Raw genomic sequence first — 17,595 nt, 5'->3', positions numbered from 1 at the left:
AGGCTCGTAAAAGTTGGCTTTCATATCTCCATATGAAGTGTTACTGAGCACTGCAGTTTGAACTTGTTTATGGGGTTATCCCAGCCACGATCGACCTCTGCAACTGAACTTGTTACACCTTTAATTCGGGCTACTTTAAAAGGCACTGGGCAATAAAGTTCCCATCATGTCCCTTCAGGGGCCCAGGAAGAAAGACTAAGAAAGTTTGTTTCCTTTTTTTTTCCCCCTGGAGTTCAGCCTAACGCACATTTCCTTCTTAGATGTGCCTCCATTATTTGCATCTGCATTTACTTCTGCAGTGTAAATGAACAGCCCTCCCTTCGTGGTGCTCAGACGTTCCCTGCTGACACAGCGTTCATGGGAGGCGCCCAACAAGAATGAAAACGTGAGGATAAGCGTATTGAAAACATACACGTACGTCGTTAAAGCTGGAGCCTGGAAAGCACCGCTTCCCTCACGCGAGTCCCCGTGTTACAGCTTCGAGTGTATGTTGGCCGCCTGCTCTCACGAAGCACGTTCTGTCTGACATTTGGCTTCACGCAGCTTTTTCCATTGGGATCCCTGTGTGATTTCACATCACTTCCATCCTTGAATGGAACGATGAAAGGGAAACACAGCTCTCCTGTTGCACCTCGCTGCTCCGGGACCTCCGTGCCGCCACCGGCCGCTGAGAGGCAGCGGGACCGCGGCTCCCAGCGGCTCCCAGCAGCTCCCGGCGCCGCGCACATCCGGGCCCCGCAGAGCCGCCCTGCCGCCTGCCGTGCCCGGTGCGACCACCGGGGGCCGCCGTGGCGCCCCGCCCCTCGCAGCCGGCGCTGGGCGGAGCCGTGCGGACGGGCCGGGCCGGGCCGGGGGCAGAAAGATGGCGAACGTGCAGCTGGAGTTCCAGGCGAACGCCGGTGAGGCGGACCCGCAGAGCCGCCCGCTGCTCGTCCTGGGCCAGCTCCACAACCTGCACCGCCTGCCCTGGGCCCAGCTGCGGGGCAAGCTGCAGCCGCGGGTCAGCGAGGAGGTGAGACCGGAACGCCGGAGCCTCCGCGGGCCGCTCTCTCCCCCGGCCCCGGCGCCGCCTCCCCGCTGCCCGCTGTTCCTCCCGGGGCCGCGGATCCCCGGCCCGGCGCTGCGCGGCCTCGGGGTGCGCCCCGAGCCGGGCCCGGAGGGTTCGGAGCCGACCGGGAGCGGCGGCGGGGCCTGCGGGGACCGGGGGAGGGAAGGGGCCTGCACGGGAAACCCGCCCGGGGGAGCGGGGAGGGCCGGATCGTTACCTCTGGAGCGGCGCTTCTGAACAATCAGCTCCGAAACGCGCCGCGTCCCGCTCCGCTGGAGCAGCAGGGCCGCCCCGGGCCGCCGGAGCCCGTTGCGGGCCGGCAGTCGCAGGTGGAGCCTCAGAACCGACCGTTCGCTTCCCCTTCAGCCGCTCTGACGGCGGAAAGCGCTGCTCCGCGTGCTGGCTGCGGGGATGAGGCGCCGTTCCACGGCAGGCTGGAGACTGAGCCTGGCTGCCCGACTCCCGGCCTTCAGCTCTTGCTCTGGAATTTGCGGACCTATTTTATGTTGGGGGTGTTGATGGGTTGTGGTGAAACCAGAAATATTTTGCATCACAGCTTGTAGGATGCTCAGTGCTTGGCGGTTTGATTTTGGGGCTCCTGAGTGTATTGTGACAATATGTAGCCTTCTTTTTTTATTGTTGTTTTTAATTAAGTTTCTGTGTGAAAGAATGACTTGGGATTAGTAAATCAGTCCATCCGTTTATCGCTAGTGAGATGGCCTCGACTTAAAAGCCTCTGGAGCAGCCTTGGCGCTTAGTGCTGTGTTTTTAAGTCATAGCTCATGAGGCTTAAAAGAGATCGATGTGATGGATAGCACGTCTGTGCTGTCTAATTAATAAAGGTTTGCCGTATTTCCCATCTCATCGCTCTAGAGGTTGTTGCACTTAAAAGGCCATGCCTAAAATCTTTGTTTCCAACACCTGAATTCTTACCATTCAAGACTGCCTAAATGGAGTCACAGTGAGATTGCGGTCAGAAAGAAGATTCCGATACAGTTCTTAGTTTAAGTTTCTTCTTTCCAGCTCTGGCAGTCTGCGTTGGGCACCCTGAACCCAAACCCCACTGACAGCTGCCCGCTCTACCTGAACTACGCCACCGTGGCCGCGCTGCCATCCCGGGTCAGCCGGCACAACAGCCCGTCTGCAGCTCAGTTCATCACCCGCCTGGTTAGGAACTGTCTCCCAGGAGGCGTCCACAGATGCATTGTGGTAAGCGGCAGTTTGCAGGTGCTTCTGGTGAACTGTTTTGTCGGCTGCTCAGGATTTTAGCTGTATCTGAGGAGTCTGGAGGTGGGCAAGTTTCATCTGTGTAATTATACCAGCATTTATAAATGCTGTTGTGCTGGGACATAAAGCTTCTGCACGCTTGGACAGTTGAAGGGAATTAAAGATGACAATGTGCAGAATGTTTTCAAGCAGTGCTGTTATACAAAGGGAAGCAGTAGTAGATTTTTCCAAACTAGGATTTGAGACATCAGCACGTGGTATGTGTCCTGCTGTAGAAAGCTGGCATGGACTGTGTACTGAGTACAGAGTGTCTGTATCACATAACCCAGTTAAGGGGCTGAGGTTTAAAAGTCTCAGTGCATTCCAATGCTCCAGCAGAAGTTGTGTGCAGGAGGAGTTCTTGCACTGTTCTGCTCCAATGAATTTGTTATTTTTTTCTGATTCATCCAGACTCAGAGTTCCAGCTCAGTAGAGAAAGCTCATGTAACAAATCTAATTGCAAACTGCCTTTATTTCCAGGAGTTACAACTCTGCCTGTATTTTTCCCTTATGGTTAAATTCAGAGATGTTTAACTAAAGCTGCTTTCCACTGGCAATCTCTGTAATGAACTTCAGAAGAACATTCGGCGTGTTAGAAAGCTTTGGGTTAATATTAACCATGTTTTCATATGATCTCTCACTTTGCTCGGAACACACATTGGTAGTTGCCTTGCTTTTTTGTCTCAATCTGTAGGCTGTCCTGTGTTAATTAGACAAATATAATTAAGGCAGTCCAGATCCATTAGGACTTTTAATTCCTGCACAGTCATGTCCAGTAATGTAATTCTTTTCCGTCTGGGAAACAAACTGAACCAGTTAGTTCAGTGTGGTGCTGTCTGTACTGCTGCCCATCCGTGCAAGGTGTGATGTGTCAGCGTGTCACAGTTACATCAGTTCTTTTTGTCAGTACAATCTCAGTTAATGGATCCTTTTAAATGCAGTCTCCCAATGTCCCTGCTGTCACTTGACTCGTTTGTCTCCTGGCTGATGTTTCAGATGGTCTGTGAGCGGTCTGAAGTTTTTGCTTCTGCTTGTGCATTGGCCAGGGCTTTCCCGTTGTTCACACATCGCTCCAGCGCATCGAGACGCACAGAGAAGAAAACTGTAACAGTGGAGTTTTTCTTGGTTGGACAAAACAACGGACCCATCGAAGTGGCAACGCTGAAAGTAAGCTGTTGTGTTGTGGCTTTTTCTCCCCATTATCAGGTTATTTTCAGTATTCCCTGAAATTTTTCTTTTCCTTGGATTAGTTGCACACACAAGAACGTGTGCCTCAAGCTGTGTGTGGAATAGGAGTTGCATCTAAAGACACGAGTTACCTGTTCAGTTCAAAGCACGTGTGAGTAGAAGGATTGGATGTATTAATGTAGCAAAGGCTGCAGATGTTATTGCAGATCTTAGATTTAAGGGATGGAAAATACCAAACAAGTAGCACAAGAAAAGGTTCACTTTTCTCATGCTCTTCATAGATGCAAATAGTAGGTTTTTAGCATTTGATGCCACTTTACCTTCGGTGTGTGGACATCCCTCTTTTATTTAGGCAAAATAAGTATGAGGTGCATCACACTGACATAATTGTTTTGGTTCAGTCCGTTCTTGAGTAGATATGTTTTCACTCAGTCTGCATAAAGGGCAGTCAGTTATAGATAGGAGCAAAGCAATGTGTGTATGCTTTACACAGATATTTCACATTCCCTATGGATCTACCATATTGCTGTATAGAATGTCTTCTTATACTTAACCGTTCTCTTTGCTATGCATAAAGTGTAGCATCCCATATTGCACACTATGCTTTGTAATCTCTGCAGGTTTCCAGCCCAAGTAGCCTGCAAGTTCATTGTGGCTTTCTGAATTTGTTTAACCTGCTCTCTGCCTTACACTTCGTTCTTGATCTTGCTTTGCAGTTAGACATAGACTCCAGAGAAACCTAATATCCAATGTAATCTGTGTAGGACTGGATACAGAGTTATGTGGAAAGCTGAACCAAGGCCAGCTCTCTCAACAGCTCTCACTTCTTTTCATAGTGTCTGGCAAGTGCTGCAGAAGGAATCAGGCTGGCTGCTCGGATAGTGGACACCCCGTGCAATGAGATGAATACAGATAACTTCCTGGAGGTGGGTAATACACATGATGAGTAAGAGTCACTTACTGGAAGTCCTGATTATTTAATCAATAATGAGTGTTTCCATCTCTTAGCAAAACCTTTTAGTCAGTGGTAGGGGACATGAAAGAACATGTCCAAGGATGTTTAAGCTATTTCTTTAGTCATTAGTACTTGGTAGAACTTAACAAAGTGGGAAGAAGGTAAAGCTTGGTGTAGGGAAACAGCAGTGAGGAGAGGCAAGTTCTTGATTTGGTCACCATACTGGCTCCTTGGCTAGTGCTTTCTTAAAGCCTGTGCTGATAAGTTTCTAAAGAAAGAAACTGAACAGAAGCTGACACATTTACAGATGAATTTACTGTAAAGATCTGAAAAGCTGTTGAGAATGAAAATACTCCTGTCTTATTTTGTCACGGTCCAACAGAATGAACAACTGGTGTTTACTGCTGACCTGGCAGAGCTGAAGGGTCAGATCTGCATTTCATGCAGTAGTAAATCATCAGGGATATCTCAGTGAAGTTGGGTGACAGGAACCCAGTGCCGTTCCTGAAATAGTGAATGTTTACACGTGTACACATGCAAAAATGACTTAAAGCCCATCCATGAGCGCGTCTCTGCTGTGTCCTTCTGCTCACTTACTGATGTCCTTTTTCTTTTGATGATGAAGGAAATAAAAAAAGTTGGCAAGGATCTCGGGATTACTCCTACCATTATTCGAGACGAGGAGCTGAAAGAGAGAGGCTTTGGAGGTGTGTCTTGCTTAAAATCCATCTTTTCTTTGTAGCGGCTAATTGGAATATTGTGTCATCTCCATTTGAAAGTTTAATTTATGCATTTTTGAAAGAGTTTTATTGCTCATAATATTCCAAGATGCTTTACAGAAAATAGATCACTTTTCCAAGGTCTTTCTTGCCCACAAGTGACGTATTTCTCTCATCAACCAGGTATCTATGGAGTTGGCAAGGCTGCTCTGCATCCTCCAGCCCTAGCAGTTCTCAGTCACACTCCAGATGGTGCTACACAGACCATTGCATGGGTGGGGAAAGGTATTGTGTATGACACCGGAGGACTCAGCATTAAGGGAAAGGTACATCAGTGCTTCTCTTGCTTTTGCTTACTATGTAATTTCCTAATGGAAATAATTTGATTAGTGTTGATAGAAACCAAAGCGTATTTGTTGGAGTAAACTATTGATCTGCTGTCATCTATGCAGACACAAACTGCTGTATGGAATTTAAGGAACGTTTTGCCTTTAAGTATTGCTCACTGCTAGTAGAAATTTAGAAACAAAGATGTTTCCTTTCTGATTTTGGAGGCAGATCCAAAGCCTGAGCTGACCTCAGTGCCTATCTTATAATCAACATCTTTGCTTTTTCTTTTTAAACAAATGAGCAGCAGAATTTTAGTGCTTTCACTGTTTTAAGGCAAGATCTACCAAAAAGCAGATATGTATGTGTGCTGTGTGTTTGTAATGGCTAAGCACTGGCGACACCAGAGATAGAGAGGCACCAGCAATACTAACTTTATCAGGTGCTACTGCAAAACTTCATTTTTTTTGCTTCAGAAATCTGTTTCTGTTTAAACAGACTACGATGCCAGGAATGAAACGAGACTGTGGTGGAGCAGCTGCTATTTTGGGTGCCTTCAAAGCCACTGTAAAGCAAGTATGTAAAATGTGTTAATTGATATCACATAGCCTGCCAGTACCCGGCTGACTTTTGGATGTATTTGCAGATTTGAGGGCCAGCCTGATCCTCAGGCTCTGACCTGCCTTTGCCATTAGATTTCTTGGGCCACTCTGCTCTTTCTGCTGTTTCATGAAAGTATTTCAAGTCTTTGCTAGGATCTTGAGAATGGTGAGAAATTGCTTGAGTGCTGAGCTTTCTCTTTGTGTCTCTTTTGAGCTTCAGGTCTGTTTTGAGGACTGAGTTGATTGTAGTTTCTTGAATCAGATTCATAACTGAGTTATTCAGTGCTGATCATGTTTCAGCTTTGGAATTTGGGGCAGCTGTTGTCCCCTTAGCAATGAAGGGGGCATGCAGCTCTGCAGTATGAAGTCTGTGTATGTTCCACATCATTCTTCAGCTCTAATCTTAACCTGATGGGGAAATGACAATTCAAGTCCCATCAGGAGCTGCTTGTTGGCTTGCTCCTGTGGTCAGAAAGTAGTCACAGAGCTGAGAAGAAGCCAAACGTTGAAATATGGAGAATCCCTAAGAATTATTTTTATTATTAAGAATTATAATTCAACAGTATGAACTGGGGAAGCAAAGTGGCTGCTGCCAATTCAGTTCTGCCCTCCCCACAAGTTCAGTCACTGAATCTTGCTGACAGAGCAGCTCCTGCCTCCAAATAGTATCCAAAGTTCAGAGACCTTGTACTGCTGCAGATGAACACGTAGATCCGATAGAAGCTTTGTCCAGGAGGTGATCACTGCCAGGTTCGCGTTCCTCAACAGTGTAACGCTGTGCCTTGGCATTAGCAGCATGTTTGATGTGGAAGGATTGTAAACTTCACAGTTATCTGCAGAGACTTAAAATTGAAACCACATTTCTGAGCAGCATTATAGGGAACCCACTACCTTCCCATAAGAAAGTCCTGCAGAAAGTTGGATCACGCGTTTGTGAGGATTGAAAGCAGTGCTTTGGGAGTCTGGGTTCCATGTGCTGTCTTCTTTCATTGATTCAGTTAATCCTTGTGTTAGAGGTATGTGTGCATGTAGTTATCTGCACTGACACATCACATTCAGTCACAATAGGTGTGAATGTAAGTTATGCAATTATTACAACTGTGAGCTAAGAGAAATCTGTGCCATCATATATAAAACCAAAAGAATTATATCGGTGCTTAATAATAAAACCCTGTGCAAGACCTGTTGAATTAACAACCTTGTAGAAAATGTATTCAGATAGGCAGCAAAAGTAATTTGTCCTTGTCACTGTGTCAAGACTTCTTTTTTCCTATGCTCTTAAGAGTAATATAAATCTGGAAGAAGTTTAAATTACTTTGTTGGGAGGATTGAAGTTTAAACTTCTGTTGAATGGAAAGTTCAGTGGGAAGAGGGACAGAGGTTATTATCCACCTCCAGAAACTGTCAGCTGCCTGCCTGCTGTTGGACAATTACTGCTTATCTGCGTTTCTGTTTATAGATTCTCCCCACACAGTGTAGTTGTTGTACAAACAAAATCACCATACATTAATCAGATTTCTCATGTAATTAGTAGCATTTCTGCCAAGAAATCATAATCTCACATTGATTTCAGTCTGAGTAAATGGATTTGGTGTTAATCCAAACTGATTCCTCTCTTGTTCTTATTACAGGGTTTTAAAGACAATCTTCATGCTGTTTTTTGTTTGGCTGAGAATGCAGTTGGACCACGTGCAACAAGACCCGATGATATTCATGTTCTTTACTCTGGAAAGTAAGATTGTACCTGTACCTATCTCTTTCCCAGAAACACTGAGGGGAAACAATCTTTGATTCCGTTTATCACAGTACCTTTCAGATTGTGAACGTCATCAGCTTCCCTAAATGTTGATAATAGGATTTCAGGCAGCTATAGCAGCGAGTTTTCTGTGTGCTTAGAGTGTCCTGTTGGGTATGTAAGTGCACATCAAAGTACATATCATGACCTGAAGTTTGCTTAACATTTCCTTGCAACTGTTAAAAAAGCAGCAGTACAGACTTGCAGAGTCAAGTTTGAAAGCAGATTCAATATAGTTTTCTAACTCAGTGTTTTAGTCATGGTAGATGAGCCTCGCAGGCTGAAGCTGTGTTGTATTAAATGCCTTCTCTTCTTCCTAGAACTGTGGAAATCAATAATACTGATGCAGAAGGTCGGCTGATACTGGCTGATGGAGTTGCTTATGCATGCAAAGATCTTGGAGCTGATATCATTCTTGATATGGCCACTCTTACTGGAGCTCAGGTACTGATTCAGACCAGCTAGTGAACAAGAGGTGTATAGAATCATTTGAGTTGAAAGGGACCTTTAAAGGCCATCTAGTCTAACTCTCCTACAGTGAACTGGCATGCATGGCAACCTTGCCTGTGGCAAGGGTTTGGAAGTAGATGATCTGTAAGGTCCCTTCCAAACCAACCCATTCTATGATTCTACACACTTAAAGAAAAAATGGTATTATTTTAATGACATTATCAGCTGATGCAATTGATCCATTACTTAATGCTTGCAATTTGGTAGCCTTATAATTAGCTGATCAGTGATCAGCAATTGTCGTGTCTATAAGCGGTAACTTTTGTAGTTTAATTTTCTAGGAAATGAATTAGTCTTCATAGGAGGAGGATAAAATGGTGGTGAATTTTAGAAACGTGAATGTTGCATGCATTGGAGCAAGCATCAAACTTCAGAATGCTTCCTGTTGTTGTCCTGCTGAAACACTGATGTGATGCCCTCTGGGTCTTGTAGACCTGAAGGGAAACATCACCATTCTGATGAATGAGAGTGTTACATTCCAAATGTGGTTGATACAGATTGCCAGGAGTGTGTGTGTGTGTGTGTGTGTGTGTGTGTGTGAGGTGTTTGTGATCAATTGCTGATAAAGGATGAATAGGATGAATAACTGACAAATGAGAAAGTTTGCTTCTCAGTCACTGTGAATAAATACATGGAACAGTGCAGGTAAATGTGGGCTACTTTACTGCAGAATGGATTTTGAGACATTTTAAAAGATTAACCATTAGCTACAGTTTCTCTGTCTACATTTTCAGCACTACCTTCTTTTGTCAACTACTTCTGAGATGTTTCATCTTGGTTCTGTTAGGAGGAAAGTAGCTGAAAGGGTACCATACAGGATGGTTCTGTGTGGTGCTGTTGCACTGAGATGAATCGTTCCTGATTTTGTCATGTATCTCACTAGGGAATTGCTACAGGAAAGTACCACGCTGCTGTCCTTACCAATAATGAAGAGTGGGAAAAGGCTTGTGTTAAAGCTGGCAGGAACTGTGGAGACTTGGTCCATCCTCTTGTGTATTGCCCTGAGCTCCACTTCAGTGAATTTACCTCTGCTGTAGCTGATATGAAGAACTCTGTGGCAGTAAGTTTTTTTTCCTTTGCATTTCACTGATGACATAAACATGCGTTCTTGTATGTATTCTCACTGTGTTGACCTGTAGCTGTATGAAAGTTTGTCCTGTGGGCTGCAATCTCCTAGAAATGGAAGATATAAAGAACTCTAAGACCATTTAATTGAGGATTTTTTAGAGTCTAAATGCCTCTACTTTGGTATTTAGCATCATTGTAAACAGGGTTGCATGCTGTAAAGTTGTCTGTAAGCTGCTTGCCTTTGAAACATAACTCTGAGATATGGAGACTGAATTCCAGGATGATGATCTTCTAAGAAGTAGATACAAGTATTTCTCAGAGTGGTACGTAACCATCAGAGGCAGTTACTGGAAATGCAGAAGCCAGGACATTGAGGACAGTTTTCTGCAGCTGCTTTTGCAGCATTTGAGAGTTACAGTGTGCAGTAAGTTCCAAAAATGCTGCAGAAAGGAACATGGATCAGGGAGAAAAAAAGAGCAGGGCCAGATTCCTACCAGAGATTAACTCAGTGTTTGAGGCATACTTGACAAGCAAGACTGGATTTTAAACCATTCATTAGTCGTTGAATTAAAGTCGTACACCTGTCCTTTCTGTAGTTAAGAAGAGAATATTGTTCTCTTTTCTTGCAAGGCCAACTGTATTCTTATTGCTTCTGCAGGACCGAGACAATACTCCAAGCTCTTGTGCTGGGCTCTTCATTGCTTCTCACATCGGCTTTGACTGGCCTGGAGTCTGGGTTCACATCGACATTGCTGCCCCTGTTCATGCAGTACGTGTGTCTCACTTGGTTTGTTTTGCCCTACTTGCAAAGGAAGGGAAATGCAGATGCTGTGGATTCTATGGCATCAGATGCAAAGAAAGAATTCTTCTCCATCTAACTCTTGGAAAGCTCTTTGTCTCTGCCAGGAGCTTCTTTGTTTTGGTAGCTTCACCTGTTCATATTCTTTATTTAGATTTTAAAATATTCTGAAGATCGTTTTAATCTGCTACATCTTTCATCCCTGTAGAAGTTTACAACTTGCCTGCTTTCTCTTTAAAGGAATAATGCTAGCCTTTGTTTTCACCCATAGTGTTTTAAGGTGATTGACTAGAGCTGATTTTCCTGCTGACCTTCAGTAGGGAAAACAATTCTTTGCTTTTGGGATTCCTCCTCCCTTGCATGGAATGTATGTACTTTTTTTTCCTTTGAAAATCAAGGCAATTTACTCCTCATCCCCTCCATTTTTTTCATAAGCCCAACTTAATCAACTCATGCTCCAAAACCTGTGTTCATGTTGGAGAGAGCATTCTGTGCCCTGAGGAATGGTAGCATAAGGCTGTCCTCCAGTCAGCATGAGCTCTATTCCTGTGAATCAATGGATGTGTTGGTTTCATCCAACAGGAAAAGATTGCAGGAGCAATAAGAGTAAAGAAGAGTAAGTTGAGCAGGCTTGGCAGGGACTCTGAGTGTTTGCACTGAGTGTTTGCTGTGGCCGTGCTGTGTCACTGCTCCAGCTGAGTGGGTTGGTAAATTAAAACCAGCCCAGACAATGCAGTCTGAAATGTGGATTGTTTTTGTGTGTGTTTTCTTTTCCAGGGTGAACGAGCTACTGGCTATGGCGTGGCTTTGTTGCTGTCCCTTTTTGGAGGGGCATCTGAAGACCCTTTGCTAAACATGGTGTCCCCCCTGGGCTGCAATGGAGACTCTCCCCCTGAGGATAGAGAGAGGGATTCCAAAAGGCGCCGCCTGGTTTGATGTGCCCGGCCCCTTTGTGACGGGGTGCACGTGTTACCTCACTTTGCACTGATTCATTCTCAAGCAATGAAAATGTCACACGTCAGAAATGGCCATTTTATTTTATTTTTTACTATCATGATAAGATTTATTCCTTATTTCTGATGAAAACAGCCTGATTGTTATTTCTTTTTTTAAATTATTGGTGCGAACGGTTGCTGAACGATGTCAGCAGTGCAGACTCAGACTCAGCTGACTGTACCAGGAGGGCATGTCCTCCTCCGAGCACCTCACAGAACAGTTACTAAGTGCATTAATGCATGAGAAGCTCTCCCTATTCTGAAGCAGCAACCGCAGTTTTTGCTTACAAAGCCTTCTGAATTACATATTTTACATGAGGTTTTATCAGGTGTTTCTGCAGGCTCCACTGCATCTCCAAACACAGGACAAGGAAAAACAACCTCTGGGCTTGGCATCTTCAGTGACAGTTTAGCTTAGTAGCAAAGGAGATGTCACGAAAAAGGCCTTTAGTTTTAATAAGGTGCTGTTTCTGCATGTTTAATGTTTTTCTGACCAGGAAAATCAATGAGAGCTGTTCAGAACATATCTCTACTTAAATCTTTCATGTTCAAATGATGGAATGTATTCATGTTAAATAAGGAAAAAACAGCCAGGGGGATCGTGATTGTGTAAAATCGGTTTACAAAGCAGAGTGGCTTCCTGCCACTTAACAAATTTATTATTATTATTAAAGCAGCTTACATATCCCATGTGCTGTTTTGTGGTGTTATTTACATGTCAGAGAGCTCAGTGCTCCAGACCTTTGTGTGCGATTTCATTACTCTGTTTGGGTTCCTTTTCCTGGCAGTAACACATCTGAGAACAGACCTTCATACAGTAACAGCACGTACTGATTAGTGCAGTTCAGTTCTGAAGATTTTCCACTTATTCACTTCATGTGTTTGTCTCAGCAGTGATCAGGGATGAACACTGTTAGTTTTTGTGTAAGCTCAGAGCTGTGGTTTGGTTTGGGCACCCAATGGAAATGATGCATCCCAGCAGTGCTGCAGGTTGTGCCTTAGGATTCCTGCTGTCCCTTAGGAGCCTCACTGTCCCCCCAGGAACCCGGCTGTGCAGCAGCTTCAGGGCCTGAAGGGGAAACAACAGCCCTCACAAACTGCAGTTGTGGGGACTTTTTCTCTCTCATGTTTTCTTTCAAACACTTCTCTGACACAAAACTCACAGAGAGAGTTCCAGGCAGTGTCCACCCATATAAAAACAGACATTTTTTCCATACCTTTTTATAGATTTGATAATATTTAACTCAACATGTACTAAAAAATGTATGGAGTATATAAAATTCACTATAAATGTCACCAAATGGGCCAGTGGCTTTTTAACATCGCTACCACAAGGCTGCATTTTAACCTATTTCCTGTCTGGATCCATTCCAGTGGCAGTTCCAGGAGGGGAATATATTTAGTCTATATTTACTCAGCCTGTTTAACTTTCTGTTAGTGTCTTTGGCTCATCCCGTGGCCGTGCTATTTTGGGATGATTTATACAATGTTTACATTAAATTCTGCTAATATTTCCTTGCCTCTTGAAGTCGGATTACACTATTTACATCTCAAAGGCCTGAGCTGGAGGAATAAGCAGCTGTTCCAGCACTGGGGAGAACTGAGTGCAGGGGAGGCTGCCAGCAATGAGCCCATGTGTCTGAGATCCCTACGGAGGGGTTATTTAGGATGATAACAGTCCTCTCCAAATGGAGCTTTCCATGGCAGTAAGCAGCAAGGTTGGTGCAGGGGGTCAGACAATCACACTCACTGAGTTCTCCTTTCCTGCAAATAATTCCTGATGTGTTGCCCATAAATTGCAGCGTCCTGAGCTGTCCCATGGCAGGGCTGTACTGCTGCTCCTTTCTGGATGGAACGGGGCTGCAAGTCTTCATGCTGCTGTAGGAGCTGCCACAGCCATACTTAGCAATGAGATAAAGAAGGGTCAGTGCAACCACAGCTGTGTGTGTGATCACAGCCTGGGGCACAGCTGGTCTGGCTGTGCTTGGTCTGATGGCCCAACAGATGCAAACCGATGCATTCAGCAGGGTTTCTGTTGCCTCCTAGAAGTCAGCAGAATATAGGAGTTGCTGAAGTTCTTTTCTCCTGAAAGCTATTCTGGAAATGCTCAGTCATGGCCTGAAGCAGCGATGGAGCAGCTGGTGGGAAGGCAGGGCCAACCCAGGACAGCTCAGGTGTAAGCAATGTGTCTGAGTGACCAGAAGGGCTGGAGCCAGGATCCACCCCTCCCAGCCCTCATTTAAGGGTTGGCAGTGCAGGTGAGGGGGTCTTGCTGGAGTTCCCCGCATACCTGAGGTCTTCTGAAGGTAAGCAGCTGCTTTCCTTTATCTGTGTGGCTGTTGCATTTCAGCAAATCCTCACCTGCTATAGCCCGGGACCTTGTTCTGCTATCACTGCTGTGCTTTCTGCCATGTCACAGATAAAGGTCATCCAAATGTGAATGCTGGAGATAAGGTCCACCTGGAATAGCCACTTCCCAGGGAAGGTCCTGCTCAAGTGATCGCTGTGCCCAATGGAATGAGGAGCAGCACCAAGAGGGCCACTGGGACCTGGCCTCTGAAAGCAGTTCATGGTAGCAGCAGCTGCTGAAAGTTTCAGAAATGAATCATGAAGGTGGGGAAGAACCTGCGTATCAGAACTTATCACTTGGATTCATCTGTGATATGAATTATCTACAATAACTTGATATATACAGTGGAGTACCTTGAAGTGTGGATCCCTGCTCACGTGAGTTGTTGGCATTTAGGTAAGGAAGTACCCAAAGCAGTTTGTAACAATTTTCTTGCCTGTGTTTTAGGCACTAATCTTACATTCACATCCAACATGAACCTTCAAACGCCAGCATTTTCCTACTGTTCTGATCTGTGTTGCTCATTGCCAGAATTGTGATCAGGGCTGAAGCTTTTTGTCTGATCTTAGCTTAACAAAATAAGGATATTCTGGGATAAGCAGAGTTAATGATAATGAAGTTGACCAATTGAAAGCATCAGGGCACAGACATCACACGTGAGGCTGCAAGGAAGAACCATGTGATGGGTGGGGAGACTCAGGGCTCGAGGGGCCAAAACCAGCTCATAAATTCACCTTCAAACCAAAGTTTGGTTTCTGAGAAAAACAACAAAAAAAAAGGTCAATCTTCTAAGAAAACAAAGACAACATCCGGTGGTGTTTGGTTCAGCAGCAAAAAGGCATCAGACTTATAAACCAACAGAGCCACTCATGTTCTCTCCTTATATAGGAGCATTTACCTTTAGGAGTGGCCTGGAGGGAAGGAGGTGAGCGGCTGGATGGGGTGGAGGCACAGCCAGCCTTCCTCTCCAACTCCGCAGTGTTTGGCAGGACGGACGGTTCTCCTGCACTGATGGCACAATGTGATGTAACAGTCCAGGGAAAGAATCCAAACTGAGCGTTATTTGACAGCTGCTCCCTAGAAAGGGAGAAAAAAGAACCAACCCTGATTAGCTGGAAGGCACCAGCTCTTGGAGTCTGAGTATTCCCAGAGGAACCTGCAGGTCTTTATGCAGAGGTTTCCAACAGGAGATCTTCATGGTTCAAAGCTCTGGAGGAAAAATCACTGCCCTGAGTGCCAGTGAAACTAGTGGTGGGTAAGCATTTTTTTTTTTTTTCTTTTTACTCTTTTAGTTCATGTTTTCAAGTCTAGAAATTGTCTACAGTTTAGGAAGAAAAGCTTTTTAAGTCTTACAGCCTTTCTAACCCAGATGGGCAGTGGTCTGGAGGGGCACTCACTGTGCTTTAAAAACATCTTGTTTGCAAAGTTGCTCACTTCAATACTCAGAAAACGTTTAGCAGTGGTAAGAAAAGCGAACCTGTGCATAAATAATAGCTGCCATCCAGTGGGGTTGTGCTGGCGTTGGAATAGATAACAAGACCCAGAAGAGAAAATGAGCAGAACCAAAGTGAGGACTGGAGCAGAAGTTCTGGTTCTGAATGACCACAAAATAGTGAAGCTCTCCTGACTTGGCCGTGAGCATGGCACGAAGCAGAGCCCAGCTCACAGCACAGCGCCGGCACTGATAGAACTCCCCTGGCCCTTCCTTCTCATTGCCATGAAATATCCCAAGGCGCAGTAAAAAATATCAGCAAATGAATCAATTCTACTTTCTAGGAATCAGGGTGTGGGGCTGCTCTGACACATCCCGAACCCAGACAGTGAAATAAATCAGTCTGGGGGATGGCATAATGCAACCTCTGAAGAACTGCAGGTGTGTGAGGCTGTATCAGCTAATCAGCCGGCCCCACATCGCAGCCTGTTCTGGATCAGGCACTGGAAATCCCACCCCAGGATCCTAGGGCTGATTTTGAGGTACTGAAAGGATACAAGTTAAATGATCTGAACTGCACCTGCTTTGTAATCCCTCCTCAAATAGCAGGGTGTGTGTTTATGCTTACATCAGACAGGCACTAAACTGCTGCCAAATTACTCTGTCAAACTTTTTTTTTCTTCTTTTTTATTTTTTAAGGCCATAAACACAATGCGGAGTGTGAGCACGAGCATCCGTTCCTGTGTGTGGTGCTGCTGATAACAGGGCAGAGGCTGTGATCCCAGGCAGGCACGTGCCTCTGGAAACTATTCAGAGCTGTTAGATTTCTTCAAGATTTTCTGGATTGTTTTTCGTCCCCAGTGAACACAGATGCGGTAACAGGTGGGTTTGTTTTGAGGTTTCTCTTGCCTGCTCGCTGACAGCTCCCTGCCTTCCTTTGCCCCCTTGTCAGGCTCTAAGAGCACCCATGCAGGAGCGCCACCAGGAAGCAGCAGAGAGTTGGGATTTTGATACCCAAATGTGGTAAGAGCAAAACGGTGCCATTTTTTCCTCCAGTCTGAACCACTGAAACAAGTCAAAAGGAGCTGGAGCTCAGGGATACGCGTGGGACTGAGAGACTCAGCGCACCCCCAGCATCCAAACGAACTGTGCCTGTGAGCCTTGTGTGCGCTGCTGGAAATTCTGGTGTGAGTGTTCAAATAATAAGAAAACTCAGATTTGATTTGGAATTTCCTTAAGTGAGAAACATTCAGTTTTTAGCTTGAAACATCAGGCTTTCTTTTTTTTTTTTTTTTTACAGTTATCAAATGCTTTTATTTTCTCTGTTTTATTTTACAGCATTTTTAATCTCCCATCACACTAGCTCTAATGAATACACCCGGATTGCAAACCTGGAAGTACTTCTTCCCAAAGGCTGAAAGTAAAGCCAAGGAGCCACTAATTATAGGTTTTGTGCTTAAAATACTACTCCCATGTGTGTATTACGGATATTCCCATTCACACACATGGCTTTCTTCCTCATCCATCCAGCACACAGCTGTGTCCCACCAGTGTGCTTCTCTCTGAATGCCACTCCATGAGCAGTTCCATTCTGTGAGCCCTTTGGTGTCCCCATCTGAGTGCTGTGAGCATCACGTATTTGTCTTCAGCAGGCTTAGCAGTGGACAAGCTCACAAGTCTAACTCAAAGCCCACGGTGTACGTATGAGGAGGAATGGGTCTTAAATGCTTATTTTTTTTATATTGCTTTGATACGTGAAATGTCAGGTCCTTGAGAGTAACAGAGATCTCCACATCCAGCAGCGCCTTAGTGTATATCTTTTAAAACTGCCCCCCTTCTATGAACACACGTAAGTGTGCAAACCAGGAAATAATAAAGAAGCAATTCTTCATCTGAATATTTATACTTCTTCTGACATTATTCTTTGTATTTTTACTGAGTGCAGCTGACTTTGGCCTGCCCAGTATTTGGAAGCTCTCCATCCTGAGACCTAATATCCAAAACAGGAAGCAGCTTTGACAGGTATAAGCAATAGTATAGGTGAGCACAAAGCATTGTAAACGTCTGGCTTTGGACCAGCTTTGTACGCGGTGGTAAAACATTTGGTATTCTGCTTAAGATGTCTGCAAGGAAACATCTGTGAGATTCTGCTGCAGATAACAAAGTGTTTGATCCATCTTTGTCCATCCAGAAAGTTTCATTCACCAGGTCTGGCCGAAGCTGGAAATGAGCGTCATTGTTCCAGCGTGGGAAGCCCAAGTGCCGTCTGTGTGTGCTCTGCCAAGAGGCAGCGACGCAGCTCCCAGGCTGACAAACAAGGGCATGGGCAGCCCTGTGCCATCCCTGCAGGTCATCGTCTGCACATCTCCATCCAACGCTCCTATCCCTGTCTTCCTGGGCAATGCTGGCACTTTGTCTTTTATTCATCTCTATGGATGCCGGGGGGGGGGGGGGGGGGGAGGTGATGGTTGGACTAGATGATCTTGGTGGTCTTTTCCAAACTTAATGACTCTGTGAGGCATCTCCGGGGAAGAATAATCA

The 17,595-nt window shown here is 45.1% G+C and overlaps 1 protein-coding gene and 1 long non-coding RNA gene across 3 annotated transcripts; both read left to right on the top strand.

The window, feature by feature from the left end:
* The first annotated feature begins 826 nt into the window (after positions 1–826).
* Positions 827–11,962, top strand: NPEPL1 (aminopeptidase like 1). The gene is made up of 12 exons (XM_072350071.1): positions 827–1,012; positions 2,072–2,257; positions 3,311–3,481; positions 4,339–4,428; positions 5,083–5,164; positions 5,360–5,502; positions 6,002–6,079; positions 7,737–7,837; positions 8,221–8,344; positions 9,294–9,470; positions 10,137–10,247; positions 11,055–11,962. Exons 1-12 carry the CDS (start codon positions 863–865, stop codon positions 11,211–11,213), a joined length of 1,572 nt encoding a protein of 523 aa, XP_072206172.1. The 5' UTR covers positions 827–862; the 3' UTR covers positions 11,214–11,962.
* Positions 11,963–13,553: 1,591 nt separating this feature from the next.
* Positions 13,554–17,367, top strand: LOC140259292 (uncharacterized). Of its 2 annotated transcripts, XR_011905384.1 has the most exons (6): positions 13,554–13,578; positions 13,692–14,018; positions 15,754–15,936; positions 16,111–16,241; positions 17,000–17,076; positions 17,246–17,367. It is a non-coding gene; the product is annotated as an uncharacterized lncRNA (long non-coding RNA). The 2 variants fall into 2 exon arrangements; XR_011905383.1 differs by lacking the exon at positions 13,554–13,578 and having other exon boundaries at positions 13,593–14,018.
* Positions 17,368–17,595: the final 228 nt, after the last annotated feature.

The sequence above is a fragment of the Excalfactoria chinensis genome, chromosome 15 (genome assembly GCF_039878825.1).
Source record: "Excalfactoria chinensis isolate bCotChi1 chromosome 15, bCotChi1.hap2, whole genome shotgun sequence".
NCBI classification, from domain to species: domain Eukaryota; kingdom Metazoa; phylum Chordata; class Aves; order Galliformes; family Phasianidae; genus Excalfactoria; species Excalfactoria chinensis.
The sequence above is the reverse complement of the archived record's forward strand: the minus strand, read 5'-3'. Positions and strand labels throughout refer to the sequence as shown.